Raw genomic sequence first — 20,291 nt, 5'->3', positions numbered from 1 at the left:
ACATTTGGAACATCTTCCTTCCTTTTGGATGCGTGTTGGATCAATTCGATTATTTAAGAGAGGCTCAGAGGTAATCGGCATGTTTATGGCGGAATAACATCGGGTTATATGTGAGAAGAACAGAGTCTTCTAAACATGATAGGCCTTGAAGATAACACTCGACAACATTTGAGCAGTTACTGAAAATCGCGCTCATTTAGCTGTTAATGTTATTCCTTCAACTTTGTAAACAAAATAATTGAAGAAATGATTCATTTTAAATTGTTAGCAGCTTTCAGATGATATATCATATACTGTGACGTTTCGAACTTCTTATGCCGTAATGGCGTTAAGCTGAATAAATGCTTTCGAAACGGCTATTATTTACATCTGATTTATTTTTTCTGGATGGGTTTGTTGATCATGCTTTGGAAAAGGCCAAATATATTCTGATTTATAAAATAAGCCCAGTCGAGATGGAATCGGGTCACAATTAGTACTTCCGGTTGTCCCAGTTTATTTTTAGAGTATATTTTCCTCTCATGTTGGTGGTGTTACAAATGTTAGACGTAGGTATCCTTGGTATTGATTAAAAGGTAATTGTTTATTCTTTAGCATATGGGCATTATGGTGTGGTAGCCAGTATGAATTGCGGCGACAGTGTACAGTGAGTAATAAGGATTTGATGCTGTTTGGAAGTGAAATATGTGACCCATTGCACGTTGCTTTGTTTACAATCCAGTCTGTCAAAGTAATGCAGGATAACTTATGACAAAAACTTCACCGTGCATTCATCTTTAAAGGTTCATTAGATTAATATGTGTTTTATTAGGATATGGACACAGTGGTAAGTTCAATACTGAGAAACAAATGTAGAGACTATATTAAACCAAACGCCGCTATCTGACTAGCTCTAGAATGTGATTAACCCTTGTTTTTATCCTTTAAGACCTTCGTCTATAATTGAGAAGAAAATCCTTCTGAAAAAATTGAATAATGTGAAGGAAAAAAATCATACCGACTTACAAACCTCAGATACCCCCAGAGGCGTAGCTATGATATTTTGCGCCCGGGGACGAACTATAAAATTGGCGCCCCAGCCCCCTCCCCGTTTAATCACATTTTTGAATATTACCCATGTTTACTTATTATAATGTAACGTTGTAAGCCTCATTTTGGCGCCCCTATACCTTGGCGCTCGTGGACATATGTACCCCCCTGCCCCCCCCCCCCAGCTACGCCTCTGGATACCCCCCCCATAAGATGACTCGTTCTGATATAGGACCTAGCTACGATGTCGTAGCCTCAACTTGATTTGTTGTGGTTGAGGCTACGAACTGATCCCATATCATGTAATGGAGCAAAAAAATTCGTCACTAAAGTCAGAAAAACAAATAGTGTAGAAATCAAATACATAAGTATAATCATATTGTGGAAGAAATTTGGCTTATTTTGAATTTATTAAGCCCTTACGCGATAAAATAAATTGGCATGGTTACTCTAACCTTATCCTGTCCGCCATGACAGATAACGCGAGACTCTCGCCGTGACCCCTTTTCTACGTAAGTCTTGCCAGACCATATTTTGGATTTTCTACGCTATACAATTATCAATTAAGTGCGAATAATCGCTTCTTGGTGGAATTTCAAAGTTGCCGGTAAACCGTATTTACTTTTAATGCGCAGAATTTCTGACCCAAACGGCGCCAAAATTTTACTACGATTTGTTTACATTTCCAAAAAGGCGCCAATGTCCTTATATGGCACACAAACAAACGAGGCTGAGAACGGAAGTAATCATTATTTGAAATAATATGGTGGACGATCTAAACGAAAATATCGGCTAAAAAAGGTAAACGAGATTTTACAACTATTTCTACAATGATTTTCGATACTTCCGGTATTAAATAAGAGGACTACTCAATTTATTGGATTACATGCAAGGAATATGTTTAAAGTTTTATTATTAGGCTAAAGGAACGCCGGGTGTGAATCACACCCGGCTTGCTCCATTAACACGTATATGCTCATGTTAGTACCCTGTCCACGAGGTACGAGTAAGGGTACTAACATTAGTACTAATATAGGAACCTGTATATATCATACCATAAAAGAGACAATGTAACTTCCAAAAACTTCGTTCCACGCTTGACCCTCCAATTTCCTTCTGCCCTTTTCGTCTTTGAAGGCTATAACTATAACTATAATCTACTACTTATTTTACTCCAGAGATGTTTTTCTGTTCATCAAGCCATCAGTGAATTTTCTGAATTATACCAAACTGAAGTTACAGGTTCCGAAAGTTACGAATTGTGCGAATTTTGCCTGCCGGGACAAAGTTACGCGCATGTGCAATGATAAATGTTGATAAATATTCATGTTTCTGTAGGTCTCACGGCACTAATTCGGTTCCCATAGCATACTAAACCTATGCAAACACCATGATATTAAAAATTCAAAAACTGAAAATTTTTGAGTGTTCATGGTCAAACCAATATTTATCAGTATATATGAAACCTGGGTGTCAGCTTCTGTGTTGAGGAAAGTATATGAACTGCGGCATTTTCTGAACCAGCATGTGTTTTTGTAACAGGTGCTTTCAATTCCGGACCAAAAAGTCAGATGCTAATTTTAGTAATGAGTGTTCCAAACTCAAGACTGTTAAGGTGGCAGGATCCAGTTTCGTAAATTGGCCCCTGGCAAATTTCTGACTTAAGGCTATGGTGTGACTTTTTCAGCTATTATTCTTTACTATTTATAGATATGGATATATTTGTGAACTAGGTGTTTTGGGCTTGTGTTGTTCTTGAAATTGATGTCAGGCATGTACACCTTCCATAGTTGCTCTGCAGTATGTTGATAGTGAAATACCAATAGTTGGCTAGAAAGGAGAGTTAGCCTCCCATAGCAGTAGACACGTGGGTTCAAGGCAAGCAGAGTATCTCAAAAACGGCTTGGATGACAACTATTGTGAATTGCATCAAACTATTTAGTAGACAATGTTTTTCAAAATTTTCATCCAGGGAAAGGGCTTGCGTTTGCACTGTGAGCCCCATATGCTGTCAAAAATGGCATTTGGATGTGAAAAATGCATGTATAAAATAGGGGTTGTGGTGCATAAACCTCTTCTGCTATGAACTGCCGTTGACTTCTCTGGTCAAGTGAATACTATTCTTATGCTTTGTTTTAATATAGGTATCTAAAAATATGGACCTTTTTGACCTCACTTGTGTATTTGATTTTTTATACTAGGTCGCTGATTGCGGCATTAAATTTGTACATAAAAACTGGACCCTGCCCCCTAAAAGACTGAAATTCCAACAATAAAACAATGTCTCTATTTTTCCACTTAAAACTAGGATAAGCTCTCAAAAGAATCTTTTTCTTACATTATTAATCAATCCTGGCCAGCCAAACCCATATATACTATATTTTATGTCACCCATTTCCAGGCTGGTTCCCATTTTTCCATAACATTAGTACCGTGTGACCTGTGCGCGAACACTCTTTGTCAAACAGGAGTAATATCCCTTGGCAACTATTGATCTCGCTACTTTTCCAGTTACATACACACAAATAGTTTGTTTTTGTTGTTGTTGAAATTTCGAAGTAGGTTTTTAGGAAAATCTTAAGGTTTCTTAGAGTGTTGTGGTGTATCTTGGGGGTGTTTAGTGAGATCCAGACAGGGTGCTATGTCAGAAAGGGGCATGGGGGTACCCTAACGTAATTTTGTCACTAGGTATGATTTTTTCCTTCAGATTATTTATGTTTTTCGACATCGAGCTCGTGTCGAGCACTAGTGTTGCAGTCCATATGAAACGATTATCAATTGCTATAACAACTGTGACCCGAGTCCATATTGGACTCGTGAAAGGGAAGCCACGAGGTTATCCCGACTGTACGATGGCCGATAGCGGCCGCCAGACAACATCAAAGTAACATGAATTTGTACATGCACACATTTTAGACGTGACGGATTTACATATTAAAGTAAGAGAGATTTGTACATGTACAACTCTCTATTACTTCACAAGTATAACCAATTAACAGTCCTTGTCGTATTCTAGCAGCCGCTATCGGCCATCATACTTTTGTCATGCTAAACCGTAAACGCAGAATTTGTTTGGTTCCCGTCCCTTACGTATGTATCGTTATAAAACTTGTTTTAAAGTGGACGAGTCTAGACGAAGACTCGGCCAAATGTTTATTTTTTTGTGTTGTTGTTTTTCTTCTCCTTCTAAATCATAATATAAAAAAAAATTAAAGCAATATAACATCTTAAGTATGAAAATGAGCTTAAAGGAGACTAGAAATCAAAATTTTCCTTCTACGTATGTAATTCTCTACAGATTTTAATTCGACTGACATGTTTATAAATTAAATATCGTAAGCGGGTAGTGATTTTATTGCATGGAAGATACCACGATTCCGTAAATTGCCGAGTTTTTCCGAGTTTTAATGAGACGACAGATCACGTGGTACCGTGACGCAATACTAGCCAGTCCTCGAATACAAACATAAACATTGGCGAGCGAGGCAGACGGAAGGAGACCACATTAGGGTTGCACATTCAAAACTTGAATCTGCAGTCTGATATAATAGTTTATGTACTGTACTGGTCAGTGTTAAAAGAAATTTTTTAGGCACAGGCCCCGGGCTGGTGACTTAAATAAACTCAAGCCCTGACTGAAATTCTACAAGCCCGGACAGTTCATACCTGTCAACTCTCAAGCCGGGAGAAAAACCTCCTGATTTTGGGGGTATTTCCTCATCTACATCCCGATCTCGTAATATCTCTAAATTTTTCGCAGCCAAGTCCCGATAATTACATTATGTCTGTCAATTTTCATTTGTCAGAAGAAGAAAAAACCAACCCCAAACCGTTTATAAATAGATATAACGTACGCAATCCACAGTCTAAGCTGCCACACTGCAGACATCGTAGTGATATGGCTGAAAAATTGTTAAAGCTACGTTAAAAATTCAAATCACACGCACACACGTCTAAATCCGGCACTGGACGAAATAATTAATATCACACAACAGTTTTTTTCTTCTTCAGTAAATAGAACGTGAAAATTAAACATTATTAAAGTAAATTTCAGATGTTTTTAAACAACTACAACAGTACTATAGTATAACAAAATTAAAAGAATACAATTGTCACCAATTAGCTTAAATGAATGATCACTGTGAAATTTTCTCTGCAAACAAAAATCGCATCTCCATTTCCGCCAAAGAAACTCGGCCAGTTAACACCTGACATTCCTCGACCGTATATGTAAGTTTAATTACCATAATTAAATTAAAAGGAATAAAACAAAATATACCATGCAGTATATGTGGCCCTAAGGAACTAATTCTGAATAAATATTTTGTTCAGCAAACAGTGTTACATGCATTAAGACTTAAACCTGAAGTCCATGGCATCGTAAGTAACAACCAAATAGGCATCGTTTATTTTGGCAATCAATTGCTGGTGCTTACACACACACACACTGTCGAACAGGGTTTCTTTGAAGTATGTCCGAAGGGCAGTCCTTTTCACAAGATCAATGCAAGGATGGAGTATGTTCATCAGTCACATCGGCTTTATTGTGATGTGATGTGATTTTGATTTTTAACGTAGCTTTAACAATTTTTCAGTCATGTCGCTACGATGTCTGCAATGTGGCAGTTTATAGAGATGTCTAGCACTGGGGCATCATGCCGCAGACATGTAGCATGATGTCCCACCCAGTCACATTATCCTGACACCAGGCCGACCAGTCCTAACACTAACCTCTTAATGCTGAACGCCAAGCGAGGCAGCTGTTAGTACCATTTTTAAAGTCTTTCGTATGACTCGGCCGGGGATCGAACCCACGATCTCCCGCATCCGAGGCGGACGCTTTAACCACTAGGCCACCGGAACGGTCACATCGGCTTTATTGTTTGCGTACTTAAATCAAAACTTTAGCTATTTTGCAATTTAGCCAGAGCTGACCAGAATATGCAAAATGGGCTTGTCCTGGGGGAATAATAAGGCGTATCACATGGAGAAAAGGTACGTCCCATGGGCGCTCGCACATTGGGGCAAGGGGTTGGGTCAACAGTCCCCCACCCAGTTTCTATTGTCAGCCATTTAATGTGAAACTTTGACCTCTTTTCTTTTAATCGCTGTTATTTAAACTGCCCAAGGAATAATTTTATATCAGTTCCAATCATTACAGATTACCGTTTATACATACTACATGTATACAATGATTTTTTTTTTAAATTTGTAATTTTTATAAGATTACTGAAAATTTTGTTTTCTCGAAACACGACAGGTTTAGAATATTATTTCTGGCAAAGCCTCCATTTGATTAAAATCAAATCTAAATTTCACCTTGGACAGTAGTGATTTGATTTAGATTGTGCCGTGTTAAGGCATGCATGTCAACATCTTGAAAATACATTTACTAATTTCACCAGCGCGATCAAAGTTTCCTCAGGCAATTTTTGTTTCGACAAGCCTGACGGGCACCTCATTTTGAATACAGGATGGGCCGGAACTAAAATCAGAGGGACCCAGGGTGTCGGGCTATCCGATTTTTTTTTAGCACTGCTGGTGTAAATAAAAGATCTGTGAATTGATTGTTGCATTTTGTGGTCACTTACTCGGCCTTCTGCCTATTTTCGTAACTCACACATTTAACACTTTTCCCAGGATTTAAAATATTCAACGTTATGTCTGGAACAGAGCCAACTTTTTGTCTAAGCCTAGCATTTGCGTATCCTTGAGCTGCCATTTTTTCAGAATCCCTCTCGTAACAGTTCTTTGAGAAATGTAACGAGCACATAGGGCTGTATGGTGTTGCTTTGAAATCGACTTGTTTGTAATAATGTATCCATTCTTTCAGTATGCCTTTATCTTTCGGAAAAGAAAAAAAAAATGTTGTCCACTGGCTTTTCTTAATGTTTTATTACACCCGTAAGCAACGCAAAACGGTATTGTCTTTTACTCTGGCAACTCCCACTTGGGCTGCTGGAGTCGCTACTATGACGTCACATCCCGAAAGTAACCGAATAGGCGCGGAAATTTTGCATACGAGGTCACGGAAATTCAGCTCCTAGAAGATAGGCCAATATTTTAATATTGGCATTTCGGTCGCAAATGATACTTCAGAATAAGGTTTACTGCTATAGTACCTTTATTATTATCCAATATTTCCATTGGTTTCTGGTCTCCTTTAAGGTCTATAAATAAATAAAAATTCCAGCACGATTTGAATTCAGAAACCGGAAGTGTATCGGTATTTGCTGCGGAGCAAATATCACCTTAGTGGTATAAATAGACTTTGATCTAGTTAGTGTTGGTAATCGAAAAAGATGTTAATTTATTTCACCATTTACTGTAATGGTTAAACATATTTAATATGGGTAAAAAGCGAGTAGTTGGGAAAATTATTTGGGGACCGCGGAAAGGACACCCAAAAGAAAATGGAGTGGTAAGTTTGTTGACAAAGGGTCGTGTACAATCAACATTTTGCTCACAATCAACACCCATCCCTCGAATTAATGTAACGGCGTTGCCATTTTTTTCTTATTTAATTCTATCGCAGTAAGGTTCCGGCTATTATGTTAAAGCGTGATCGTAAAATGTCGTTAGAAACCATGGCAATTTAACTCTGAATATGATGATTGGCAGTCAGGGTTAACTGAAACCACTCATCTTGACAGGGAAAATTGGCTGAGCTGTATAAAACTTGACTGCCTGCTCTTTCCTGAGCCGAGTAAATGCAAGTTCGGACCTTTAGAATAAATCTGAGTGCATTTAATACCTGTAACAAGCGCCGAAGTTAAATATCGCTAACTGTTTGGCATGCTTCAGTTTTAAATAACATGTCAAATCTACATGTGGTCAGTTTAGAACATTTTACATAATAGTACTAACATTAGTACCCCTACTTCATGGATGGGGTACTAACATGAGCCTTTATGTATCATTGAATTCACACCTGGTTATTTTTCAGCCTATTGTAAAAAATATTGAACGTGTTCCTTAACAGACTGAAAGAAATGAAATATTCCCCTTATTTAAGTCTATAATTGCTGCATATCTTTGTTGAAATCAAATGTCTAATATTTTAATTTGGATTGTTTGCCATATTAGTTAAACCAATAACTACTTTCATTTTCAAACTAGTATTTTATGTGTCATATAAGGACATTGCTTCCTTTTTTGGACGTGTGAAAAGACTGTAGTAAATATGATATATGCAGTGAATAACCTATATTAGAATATCAAAATATGACATAGCAAGCTTTATTTGGAAAACAAATTCCCTCAAGAATCTCACACTATATGTCATAGTGGACAAGGTATGGTTAATGTAAACATTCCAATATAAATTTACTGGATATAAGCTTAATAAGGTTATCATTAGCCAAACTTCTTGTATCTTTTTTTTTGAAACATCATTAGATCATAGTAAATGGCATGCATTGAGTAGTAAATCATAGAATATCCGTTCATAAAATGATCTGTGAAAACTTCTACAAGCAGAACAAAAGTTACAGTATTATTTTGCTTGATCTTGACGAATTAAAATGATTAAAAGGTTCATTTTCTGCAGGATAATCATAATAAGGCACAAAATAGTAAAATATATGTAATCATACATTTTCGTATTGACAGATGTTTTGCCTTGATTTTGAAAAATGGATCAATATTGTAGTGAATTAGTAATATCAGTGATTCCAATCCTTTGTTTCAACCCAAGAGACTAACAGCTGATGGTTGTTAACTTAATGCAACTTTAGATGCAGGGGGCAAGCATGATTTTATGTCCTCTTTAATTTTTGATTACATATCTGGGATCAATTTTCTCAGAAAACTTGTCTAGATGGTGCAGCATATTGCGGATAAAGTACCAATTCCATGTTTAAGAATCAATTTTTAGAAGAACACTGTATTGACACACGTCTTGAATGATGAAACTGGCAATGTCATAAGTGATAGCTGTAGTTCTTTGTGATGAAGATTTTTATTTAATCTGTGCAATCAGCATAACCACAATCGTTGGTTGCTGACATGAAACAATTGGTATGTCTTTACTGGAACTTTCTACTTTTGTGCCAGGATTATCTCATGTTGTTCCACCTGCATGTTTTATTTCGGTGGCCATTTTGTCAAAGATATTGGTGCCAAACTCCAGTTTTAATAAAAAAAATGATTCCAAATAAAACCTTTTGCTCTTGGGTTTTTCATGAACTCATATTTAGAAGCTGCTATGCTGGTAATGATGCTAAACCTAATGGAAGACAGTGGTCTGCTCCAAGTTAGTTCTAGACAGTCTAGTGTATAGTTGAAGGGGGAACAAAACAGTATACCGGTATTTCTATACTTGTATTACATGATATCTAGCATTTTATCTTGCATTTTACTGGTATATCAGTATATCATTACATCCTTAGTAAATGAGTATTAAAAAATTTATTAGGTTTTAAAATTGTGGACTACTTACCAAATTCACAAAGAGAATTGTTGCATGTTTCTCAGACGATGCATTTCCTTGGGTTTCAGTGCTTGGAATTAAAATTTGACCCAATGTTGATGCACAGAAATTCCAACCAGTACATTTTTATGATGCATGTTGATTTAGGCCAGAGCACAGGTTTTAATTTACCCATGATTCACTTCCAACTTAATTTCTTACTGATTGTGTACTAGCAATTTACTGCATATGCCAGTGATCAATATTTGCTAGAGAACTGTTTACACCTGGTCTGCCAATGATATCATACCCATATGAAATTGATATCATCTCGGCAGAGCTGGCAGGTCATGGATGTCATGCTTAGATGTGCATAATTGAATCAAGGCTTGATTGTTTTGTTTTTATATTTGAACATGATAGTTACAGGAAGAGGGAATCAATTATGACTTGATTGGAATAACTTTTGGTCAAATATCAATGTTTCATTGTCCATCAGATTAATATAATCAGACATGATTTTTATCGTTTTAAAGCGGAATTCTGCTTTTCTCCTGACTTGAATCAGAGAATCCGATTTTTCTTGAGATAGTCCTTTTTTTATCATCTCCGTTCTATTTATTTTAAAAAGTGTCTGTTTGGTTCCATTCCACAAGGACCCTTGTAACGTGTTCATTCCATATATTAGTTAGCCCACGACTCTCATAAAGAGTATTCTGATTGGTCATATGTTTAAATTCATCCCATGAATCTTCATGTAATGGAAACTGATGGCAATGGAAAGAAGAAGCATGCATGCAAAAATTGGTGTCCCAAATTGTTGAGAGAGACCATGTCACGAGAAGTTTAAATAATGGTTTAAAAAACATATGGAAATGGGAATGGCTGGAGCAAAAAGTCAACAAAAATTTAATTGGTCAGTTTATAAGAAAACTGAATGCTAGAGGACTGGCATTTTGTGACCTCTGCTCTGTCATAATCGCAGTTGGAAGAGTTTGGAACAGCACCCACAAAAGAAGCTGCATATGGAAAAATTGAAGCTCAGAAGGCATCTGGAAAAAGTGCAGTTTATTACTTTAATAAGAAAGATTTCTTACATGAGAGAACAGATGTAGCTCTGTCAGAATATGCGCACTGCATGTCGCCAATACAAGCACCAACCAAAAAGGGAAAAAAGGCTCTCATTGAGAAGGAAAAGAAACGATTGCACATTGAGCCAAAAGAGTTAGTCAGAAAGGAAGGCTAAAGAAATCTTTACCAAAGACACAAAGCAAGCTCGCCTGGCATATCAACAGGTTGTGTCCATTGGAGAGAAAGACAAGTGAATGTATGGGATTTGTTGTATATAGTTCATGTATTTGGGTGTTTATTTTACAGATTTGTTATGAAAAGAGAGAAGTATAATATATTTGCTGTAACAATTGAGAAATAATTATGACTTAATTATGATGTGAACACTGACATGCACATGAAATAACTTAAGCACCAATAGTATTGGAGAACAAATTCATGTGACAATACATATTGTGAAATTATTCAAGTCAAGTTGAAAAGTTTTGGTAAGTTTGTTAGATTTTCAAATGATTATTTTGTTATATGTTATGATCATAAATTGCACCAGGAGCAGTTTTTTCTGATTGTCAAATGTGTTTTTGGCCTGCCCCCCCCCCCCCCCCCCCCCCGGATCAGAGCACTGCTCCTCGAGACCCCTTTGTGGGGAGGACCACTAAACCCAACTTCCAGGGCCCGGAGTGGCTGAGTGGTCTAAGGTGTTCTCCGTTATGGATCACTGCCATCTCACCTCTGTCTGCATGGGTTCTAGTCTTGGATTCAGCTAATGTGGGTATGTGAGAAAGCTTGCCAGTAGCTTCTCGTGGGTCGGTGGTTCTTTCTGGGGTTTTCCCGGGTTCTTCCTCCACCATTAATACTGGCTACCATGTATAGTCTATCGTGTGCTGAAAAATGGCATTAAACACTACAACAACAACTAAACTCCCCTTTCAAATTTTCAGGGGTTTTTTTGAGGGGGGGAGTACCAAAATCATGTCTGAATAATTTAAATAAAACGGGGGGAAAAAATAGTGACTCGCGAAGGCAGTTACCAATGATAACTGGATAAACTTTAATTGTGTTTTATTGTCCATTAGTTTGCTTCAGTTGGTGAAATGTTTAAAGATCTGGTTGTTTTAATTTATGTATCATTCAGTAAGAAGTACAAGTGTTTCTGTTTATGTAACCACCACTGTGGTCTACATCGTTAACGCATCTGCCTTGGATGTGGGAGTTTGCAGGTTCAGAGTCACCACTGAGTTGTACCAAAGACTTAAAACATGGTACTAGTAGCTGCCTCACTTGGCACTCAGCATTATGTGGTTAGTGTTAGGACTTGTCATCCTGGTGTCAGGATAATGTGGGTGGGACATCATGCTTCATGTCTGTGGCATGATGCCTCAGTGCTAGACATCACAATAAAAGTCCACACTGTGATATCATAGCGATATGACTGGAAAATTGTTAAAGCTACATTAAAAATCTAAATCACTCACACACACACACACACTTCTCTTTATGCAACACAGGACGAGAAATCTTAAACATCAGTATCAGAGGTCTTGGAAACATTTAATTACATGTATTTGGATGCAAATAATTTTATCTGGGACACAGAAAATCACTTATGCAGGAGCTGGGTGTCTTGCTGCAAGCACTTGCTGATTGGGAAAATGTGTTGACCAGTTGATCATTTTATCCGTTATGCAATTTATAATCACAGAATTCAGTGGCTGGAAGATCTCCTGATGTGCATGTTGTCATTATTATAGTATATCAAAAGAACATGATGCAATAGCTGGGCGGGCAAGTTCAAAGACTTCAACTAGCTGCTGAGTGGTGGGAAAATGTGCTGATATTTACAATGACTGAATTCAGAGAGAGAAGGACCCAGAGATGAACATGTGGTCATTATAAGAGTATATCAAATGAACAGCTTTAGCTTTTATGATTGTGTTTGTTTCTGAGTGTAGCCAAATTAGTAGTGCATGTGACCTCAAAATCAAGACATGTTGAGTCTTAGATGAATGCCATTTGCAAATTTGGATAAATATATATTTTTGGGGTAAACGGTAAATTGACAAAGAATGTAATGAGATTCAGAAGATTGCTTAACTTGCTAGAACTGATAGTCTCAGATGGAACAATGTAAGAAAGTGAGTGATCCCTGGCTTAGTGTTTGGAATAAGACTTTTCCTTGGATAGACAAAATTCAGTCTCACTCTGATGGGCAGACAAGAGTTGTATGTCAGTGGTGTGAAGAATTTGGAAAAGTAAACCCAGTGGTAACAAGTGGTTCTTCTCATCATGATATTTAGCCACTTCAGGTATGCCCTATATGCTTCTGAGAGGGGACTGCAACCTTTGCTGGTGTGACTCCAATTTTTACCAAAATAGTAGTCTTGGAACAGAGATCTCGGAAACGCTTAATTAGACATATTGGGACGCCAATTTTTGATCTGGGATGCAGAACATCACTGAGGTGGGAGTCCGCCGTACACATGTAATAGGTGTGTGGCAAAATTCAAAGACTTGCCAGTCCTGCTTCAGCCACCTACTTTGTGGGAAAATGTGTTGGTCAGTTAGCTGTGCTGATATTTACAACGACAGAATTCAGTGACTGAAAGACCTCTTGATGTATATACATGTTCCGTTTTATAAGAGTACATAAAAAAGAAAATGATGCAATAGCTGGGCAGCAAGTTCAAAGGCTTTGACTGGCGGCCGGGTGTACTGCACTGACATTTACAGTGATTGAATTCAGAGGCAAAAAGACCCAGAGATGTACATGTGGTCATTTATAAAAGTTCATCAAATAAGCAACTTTAGCTTTTGTATTTGTGCTTATTTCTGAATGTAGCGGAATAGGCAGTGCACTTGACCCCAGAATCAAGACATGTTGAAACTTAGACAAAATGCCATTCATAAGTGGGTGACAAGTCACCTAAAAATGTAAACCTCACCTTCTTCTGTTAGGAACGGAAAACGACTTCGCCCTGTGATTATTTAAGAGGTACATTGACTGACCATACCATAATTTTTTTAATGCCCCTCGCCTTAGTCCGGTTAGTTCTAGTGTTGTAGCAAAATGTATTCATCAAGGCATCAGTAGCTAGGCCTAGTTTTTATATCAATTATGTTGACAAACAAACTCTTGCCCATTCACAAGCATTATGTTTTGATAGCTGATTGACCATTAACCATTTTCAGAGTAAGGTAGCAACTATCAATTTCCTGCATGATATCCTTTGATGATAAAACATACAAACTTGTGTTTTAAGATCAGAATCGGTGATCTGGATATTTATTAACTGCCTCTTATATACTATTTCGTCATAAAAATCAGTTTGAAACTGTAAGTGAACCAGTAGGCCTAATGGGAAATAATGGCAGACTTCACTAAGTCTGGGATGTACCAATTTATTAGATTGTCTGTTTTCTTAAATCATCGGGCAAATACATTCAGAAAAATATACAAATCATTGAAACCAATGCCTAGGTATTATTTTTTTAAAGATTTAACTTTAAAATGCAATTTTTGTAGGTCAAAAACGTATGGGACAATGCTATGTTGTGGAATTCGCGAGATGCACTTTAAGGTCTAAGCTGTTTTCTGACTTGACACATACTTGCAAAAATACGGGGAAAAACAGCAAATCAGATACTATTTATTTGCCTAAAATTACTACAGTACATATACAAATAAATAAATAATAAATTTTGATCCTGTCAGTGGACTGTTGTAATGAAGCTGTATTATAGTGAGTGATTACATTACGAAAAGCTATCCATCTAAAAATAGATGCACTCACATCTGGGTGGATTCTGTAGGAAAGAAGGGACTGCAACATTTGATGGTGGGACTCCTGTTTTTACCAAAATGGGAGTCCTGGACTTCTAGTTTTTAAATCCTAGCGAGACCTCTGTTGGACACTTGATTTTAAAATCCTATCAAGACCTCTGACTTTGCTCCATGACTAACAAACAATCCCAGCTATGAGCACATGACTGAAAAACAGATGACTCTTGAGATTTTCATTATGATTCATGGGATTTTGGGGTCAAAATGCAAATGAATCTTCATTTTTTTAAATTTGTTGTGTAGTCAATTTAGGACATGTTGCAAATTGCTGAAGATTTCTTAAAGTCTTATCATTGACCTTACCATTTGTTTTCCACTGGATTGTTGATGCAGTTATAAAAAATTTGCTTACACATTTTCCTTTATCATTATTTAATGAGAGACACGAGTAATCACATCAGTTTATGTACAGTCTCTTCCAGGGTTCTTAACACTGCAATACATGTAGATAAAAAATAACTTTGTAATGTATTATGTTCATTTTTTTCTCCGTAAACTTTACATTATCAGAATCGTTCAATATTTTACAATATTGCACACCTTCATATTGCACCCACGCACATGACATGTGTGCCCAATAGTGTATTAGGAACTACTTTGTAAACAAATCTTGTACATTCGCATAGTAGGCACAATACAGTATGGTTAATTAAATTTGTTTCTGAATGAACTAAAGCAGATGTTTCTTGGACTGCAGCATACCAGCTGCTTTGCTACATTCCACATTAACTTTTTAATACATTGTTTCAGATATTGTGATAGACACCAGATTTCATAAAATTGCTTGATGCCTACAAATAACATGCAAGCTATAAAGGCATAAACTGTCTCCTTTAGCTGGTAATAAGAATGGCAAAAAATATACTTACAGTTTTACATCCAGAATTTCCTCAAAATGTACTTTCTTAGTTCTGCAAATCCGAACTACATGAACCATGTCATGAGTTCTCAAGCTTGATTACACATTTCGAAATTGTACTGTAATTTCGACTATATTCCAAGTGCAATTACATCTTCCTTACTGCACTCAAAATGAAATAAACATTAAATTCAATAACATCTTTTTGACAATTGCAATTGAAACATTTCATATTTTTCCCACATTATGATTTAAAAAAGTCAATGACAGAACAAACACGCTTCTTCTGCGCTGCTTCAGTCTGATGTATTTCATGTACAATTTGCACATATGAATCCAGTCCAAAATCACAAACTTTCATATATAGAATCAAAACAAAATACCAAAATCTATTCATTCCAGATCAAATGGAAAAGTTGTTGCAATGTGCATTCATTCACAATACAGTAATACCTCGTGCTTTCGTGTTTCTAGATTCGCGAATTCATGGATTCGCGAAATTTTCATTGGCACCCTCTACGTACATGTTTTCTTTATTTTATTGAATTGTACCTTCGTTATATGACTTCTGTGACATATGAAGTTTACCTAGTTTACCTTCCTGACAATGACAAAGAAAACGTCAGTCATTAAGTTTACAGTCCCATTCGTTACTTGGTTTTACCTTACTGTGAGTGCAAAAGAAAACAGCAGCCAATGAATTAGTATAGGGGTAATATTAGTATACATGTACTGTACTGTAAATGCGCTAGTGTGGCAAATACCCATTAGGCAATACTGTGCTCTATTTTTACGTCAACCATTTATTTCTCTTTTTAAGGGTAATGTATTAAGCTAACTTTTAAATGAAATTAAAGTGCTTTGGGAGCACGATTTGGGTCATATTTAGGGTTTAAACCCTAGAAATAAGCATTTATTAGCATTTTTAGTGACTCGTACCAAACATTCGCGATTCCTCCTGATCCGCGACTGGTTCTGGAACCTAACCTCGCGAATGTTCGAGGTATTACTGTATGACTGCAAATCTCAATTTTAACTAGACATGTGATTTTCTTTTGACAGTTATGTCGAGCACGCGACTAAGTTCAAATTTATCTGGGCGGAGTTATTTGCACATAAATGTTGTTGTGTAGTGATGAATCTGCGCTTGTGTATTTAGTTTTGAATATGGCATGCATTCATTTACCTTGTTTCTTGTAGTGTATTTTGTTTATGTAATTAAGCCTTAGGTAGAAGAAGAAAATGAGCATATAATAAAAAGGTTACTACATTTGTATGGGAAAATATGAACCCGTATTGTTGGATGGATACACTGCACTCCCAAGGTCGTGCAGTATTCCATCCCAAAAACTTGTTCATATTTTCCCATACAAATGCAGTAACCTATAAATATCATGTTGAACTGGACAGCATGTGTTCATTTTACAAAAAGTAGGTGTCCTTAAATCTCTTGTGAGTAAAAATGAATTATCTTGTCAGACAATGTGCAAAATATCCTTCTTTGCCAATAGATCCAAATAACTGCAGTTTATATTGTAATTTTTTAAAAACCTTTTTGAGTTTATAATAGTACTGTTGAATTGTTTTGCCATCAGAGCTGATCAAATATTTTTTTATCCTCTTGTCCAGGACAAATATTTTCAGAAAATTCACTTGCCACACCTGCCTTTGCACTTGTTACTTGACAAGATTTGAGATGTGTGCATTTTAATAGATAGAAAGAACTACAAAAATAATGTGAATCATATTTATTTCTTTAAAAAGAATTTACTTTTTAAAAACCTTTGGTAAATATTATATAGTTTGCTACTTCAAGTACTTATGTTTTAGCAGCAGGACTTGAAAAAATGTAACGTACATGACCAGCTCTAAGCCATTTGTTCATATCTATGTCTAGGTTGGAGTATTCAAACGCTGGTCAATTTCCTGAAATGTTTATTAGAATTTGTAGTTGCTTGGCTTAAGGAATTTCTTAAAAAAGTCTTGATTAAGTTCATTGAAGCAAATTCTCACTCATGGTTTTCCAATATGGGCAAAGGTGTAGGCAGTGTTAAAGAGATCCATCATTTTTAAACTGTCTTTTCTAGTGGAGTGGCTGCAACTTAATTTCATAGATATTTTCTGCATATGCTGACTACCTTCATGCATATACTGTAGTATCATTTATTTTTGTTGGCTCAATTTTCGTGGCTTTGTATTAAAAAAAGGGCAGTTTAATTGGTACTTATTTTGTGATTTTGCCTTTTGAAGTTTCCATATTTAATTAGTAGGTATTTAATTTCATGGTTTAACCTTTGCAAATACCCGAAATAAAGAATACAAAAGAATAAAACTATGCCGATGCAAAATCGGTCACTTTATTGTTTAAAACAATACTACCACCTGTATGAGCACAAATCAAAGACTTGGCAAGTTCAATACTTATACAGCGTTTTTCACCAAGTGAATAACATCAGTCGAAGCAGATGCATCCAACAACACTAAAACAATACTTCCATCTATATGAGCACAAATAAAACACTAGGCCAATTGGTTATTAAAGTACACATGAATGATCTCTTACTTAAACCACCATCCATCAAGTTGCACCTTCAGTACTTTCTGATGATAATGGTGTTAACACAGTGGCTTAAGAGTGGTAAAATTTAACTTAGCCCCCCCCCCCCCAGGCTGTATGGATAATTGCAACTCATGCGACAATGAATGAAAGATTGGATCTAATTATTACTGATTTTAAGAAATTTGAACATGTTTAATTTCAGCAATTTGGGGATTATTTACCTGAGAAGCATTTGTGAGTACCATGAGACTTGATTGACACAATGTTGATACAGTGGCTTTGTCCAAAAATCTGTGAAGTGTGAGCTTTAATACTCTGCTGTAATTAGTGTATATACTTAGTGTTTCATTAATAATAGTGTTTCAAGAAATAGTTAAAGTATTTTACAGGATTGTTGTTCTTTTGGATTAAAAATGCATGGATAAAATGAAATATGCTTTCAGAAGGATTTGAGTGCTTCAACAACAGTTGTACTCGAATGAATGATCGATTTAAATAAGTATTAAATTTAATTTTCCTATACTGCTTTTTGCATTATTTTTTCTTTTGTTTTCAGTATTACTATTGTATCAATACCTTATGCTTTTTCTCCATTTTCTCTCAGTCCTTACTTACCTCACATATCGATTATAGGCTGTGAGTGTAAAGTGTAAAATTACAGCAGTTGGATACCTTATCGAACGTGTGCATTGGAACAATATAAAATGATTTATAATTCTTGTTTCAAAAGGTTAAAATAAAAAAATGAAACAAACACCTGTAAAAGCTAATATTTAATTCATCATCATCATCATCATCATCATCATCATCAGTCTCATGACCTAGTGTGGTCGTCGAGGCACTGTGCTGCTGAACATCTGACCATTTCCCTCCACTTGTCTTGATCATGTGCCAATGCTGTGTCTCCGCAAAACTTTTCCTGGTCCATTCTGTGATGTTGTCAGTCCACTTTTTTCTCTGTCTACCTCTCCTTCTGCCACCCTGGATGCTGCCCTGCAGGACTGTTGTGGATAGACTGTTGGCTCTAGTGACATGGCCATACCATTTCAGCTTTCTCTTTTTGACGGTGGTGAGGAGGTCCTCATATTGGCCTACTTCGCCCCTGATGGTGTTACGCACTTCTTCATTTGTGATGTGGTCCATGTAAGAGATGCCAAGGATGGTTCTGTGGCATCTCATTTCAGGTGACTGGGTTCTTCATTGTAATTCTGCTGTCAAGGTCCATGCCTCACATGAGTACAAAATGACTGAAGTTGTGAATATTTAATTACCAGATTACAATGTTGAACTTGATTTATCAAATACTATTATCTTTGTTAATCTCTTGGAATGAAACACTGTAAGAAAAGAGGGGGGTCATCATCCTACGTGGCTTATTTTTCATTGGGGATTTAAATTTGTGGTTCAGGACAACAACGAAAACCAAAAATTTGGTTCCCCACGAAAATTGATGATACTACAGTATTGTGTTGCAAAGGCCTTGTGAGGTCCAGGACTGTCTTGCTACTGATTGGTTGGATCCTGAATTTATCAGTTCTGTTGACAGATAGACTTGTTGAATTACCAACCTTTGCCATTTTGGAATATTGTTTCAAGCCAGGGATAACAATCAACTCAATGTGGCTGAAAATTTGTGTCTCTTAGTAGCATCATATTTGACATTTCTTTTGCTCTGACATCGTCTGACTGTGTCTCTTTGGAGAAATAGTTACCTCACACTCAGTGGCATTCTTATGTTTTTTTATCCCTCCGCTTTCACATAAAGTTTCATTCTTTGAATCCTTATTATTACCATCCTTGAGAAAATAATTAAGCAAACTAACTTTATTGACATAGTAAATATTACCATGCTTGACAGCTTCACAAGTGATCAAAACATGCAGTTCGTCATTTAAATATGAACAAAGATCATAACTGTTTGATTAGTATAATTGTTTTGCCTCAAAGCAGTGTTGCACATAGAAGTTACTGTCTTAAGATTAATAATATTTAAGTGCCTGGTAACTTTCAAACATTACTTGACCATCATTTTTTTCTACAACATATCCTCTATATAATAATTTTTTTAAAAAGAGCTATTACTATCATTTAATCAGTTCATAAAGGAAACTTATTTTTGTAAGGTACCTTTCATTAATTTAAGTACACTGACTCCCTGGATTAAAGCAAAGGTTGAATTGTTCATTAGGATTTGGTTTGAGTAAATATGATACATGTACAATAATGCCATTTAAAACATTGCTAAATAATCACACTTTCGTTTGAAGTTTTTGATTGGCCAGTAATTTTGTGACTAGGCCCAATATGCAGTGAAGTGGTATTCAAATGTATGCACATGCGAGTTTTCAGTGACCACCAGTGGGTGTAATGCAGGATGTAAACGAATACATGGAGAGAGTAGAATCAAGCATTCAGTTAGTCTGGAGGGCTTGAATGGGATAATAAAGGTAGATAAAGTGATTAAAGCATGAAAATAAAGACTTGCACAGCTATTTTAAAGTAGGAAAAAAAACACTTGGAT

General features: G+C 36.3%; 1 protein-coding gene across 1 annotated transcript in view; it reads left to right on the top strand.

Annotated features, from left to right (window-relative positions):
• Window positions 1–7,276: 7,276 nt before the first annotated feature.
• LOC149807363 (solute carrier family 71 member 1-like) overlaps window positions 7,277–20,291 on the top strand; it is an 82,775-nt gene continuing 69,760 nt past the window's right edge. Inside the window, exon 1 of the mRNA XM_089965893.1 lies at window positions 7,277–7,450. Coding sequence (XP_089822019.1) covers window positions 7,379–7,450 — 72 coding nt within the window. The 5' untranslated portion in view covers window positions 7,277–7,378. The remainder of the gene's footprint in view (window positions 7,451–20,291) is intronic.

The sequence above is a fragment of the Sinohyriopsis cumingii genome, chromosome 1 (genome assembly GCF_028554795.1).
Source record: "Sinohyriopsis cumingii isolate HCF-2022 chromosome 1, ASM2855479v2, whole genome shotgun sequence".
Classification (NCBI taxonomy): Eukaryota; Metazoa; Mollusca; class Bivalvia; order Unionida; family Unionidae; genus Sinohyriopsis; species Sinohyriopsis cumingii.
The sequence above is the reverse complement of the archived record's forward strand: the minus strand, read 5'-3'. Positions and strand labels throughout refer to the sequence as shown.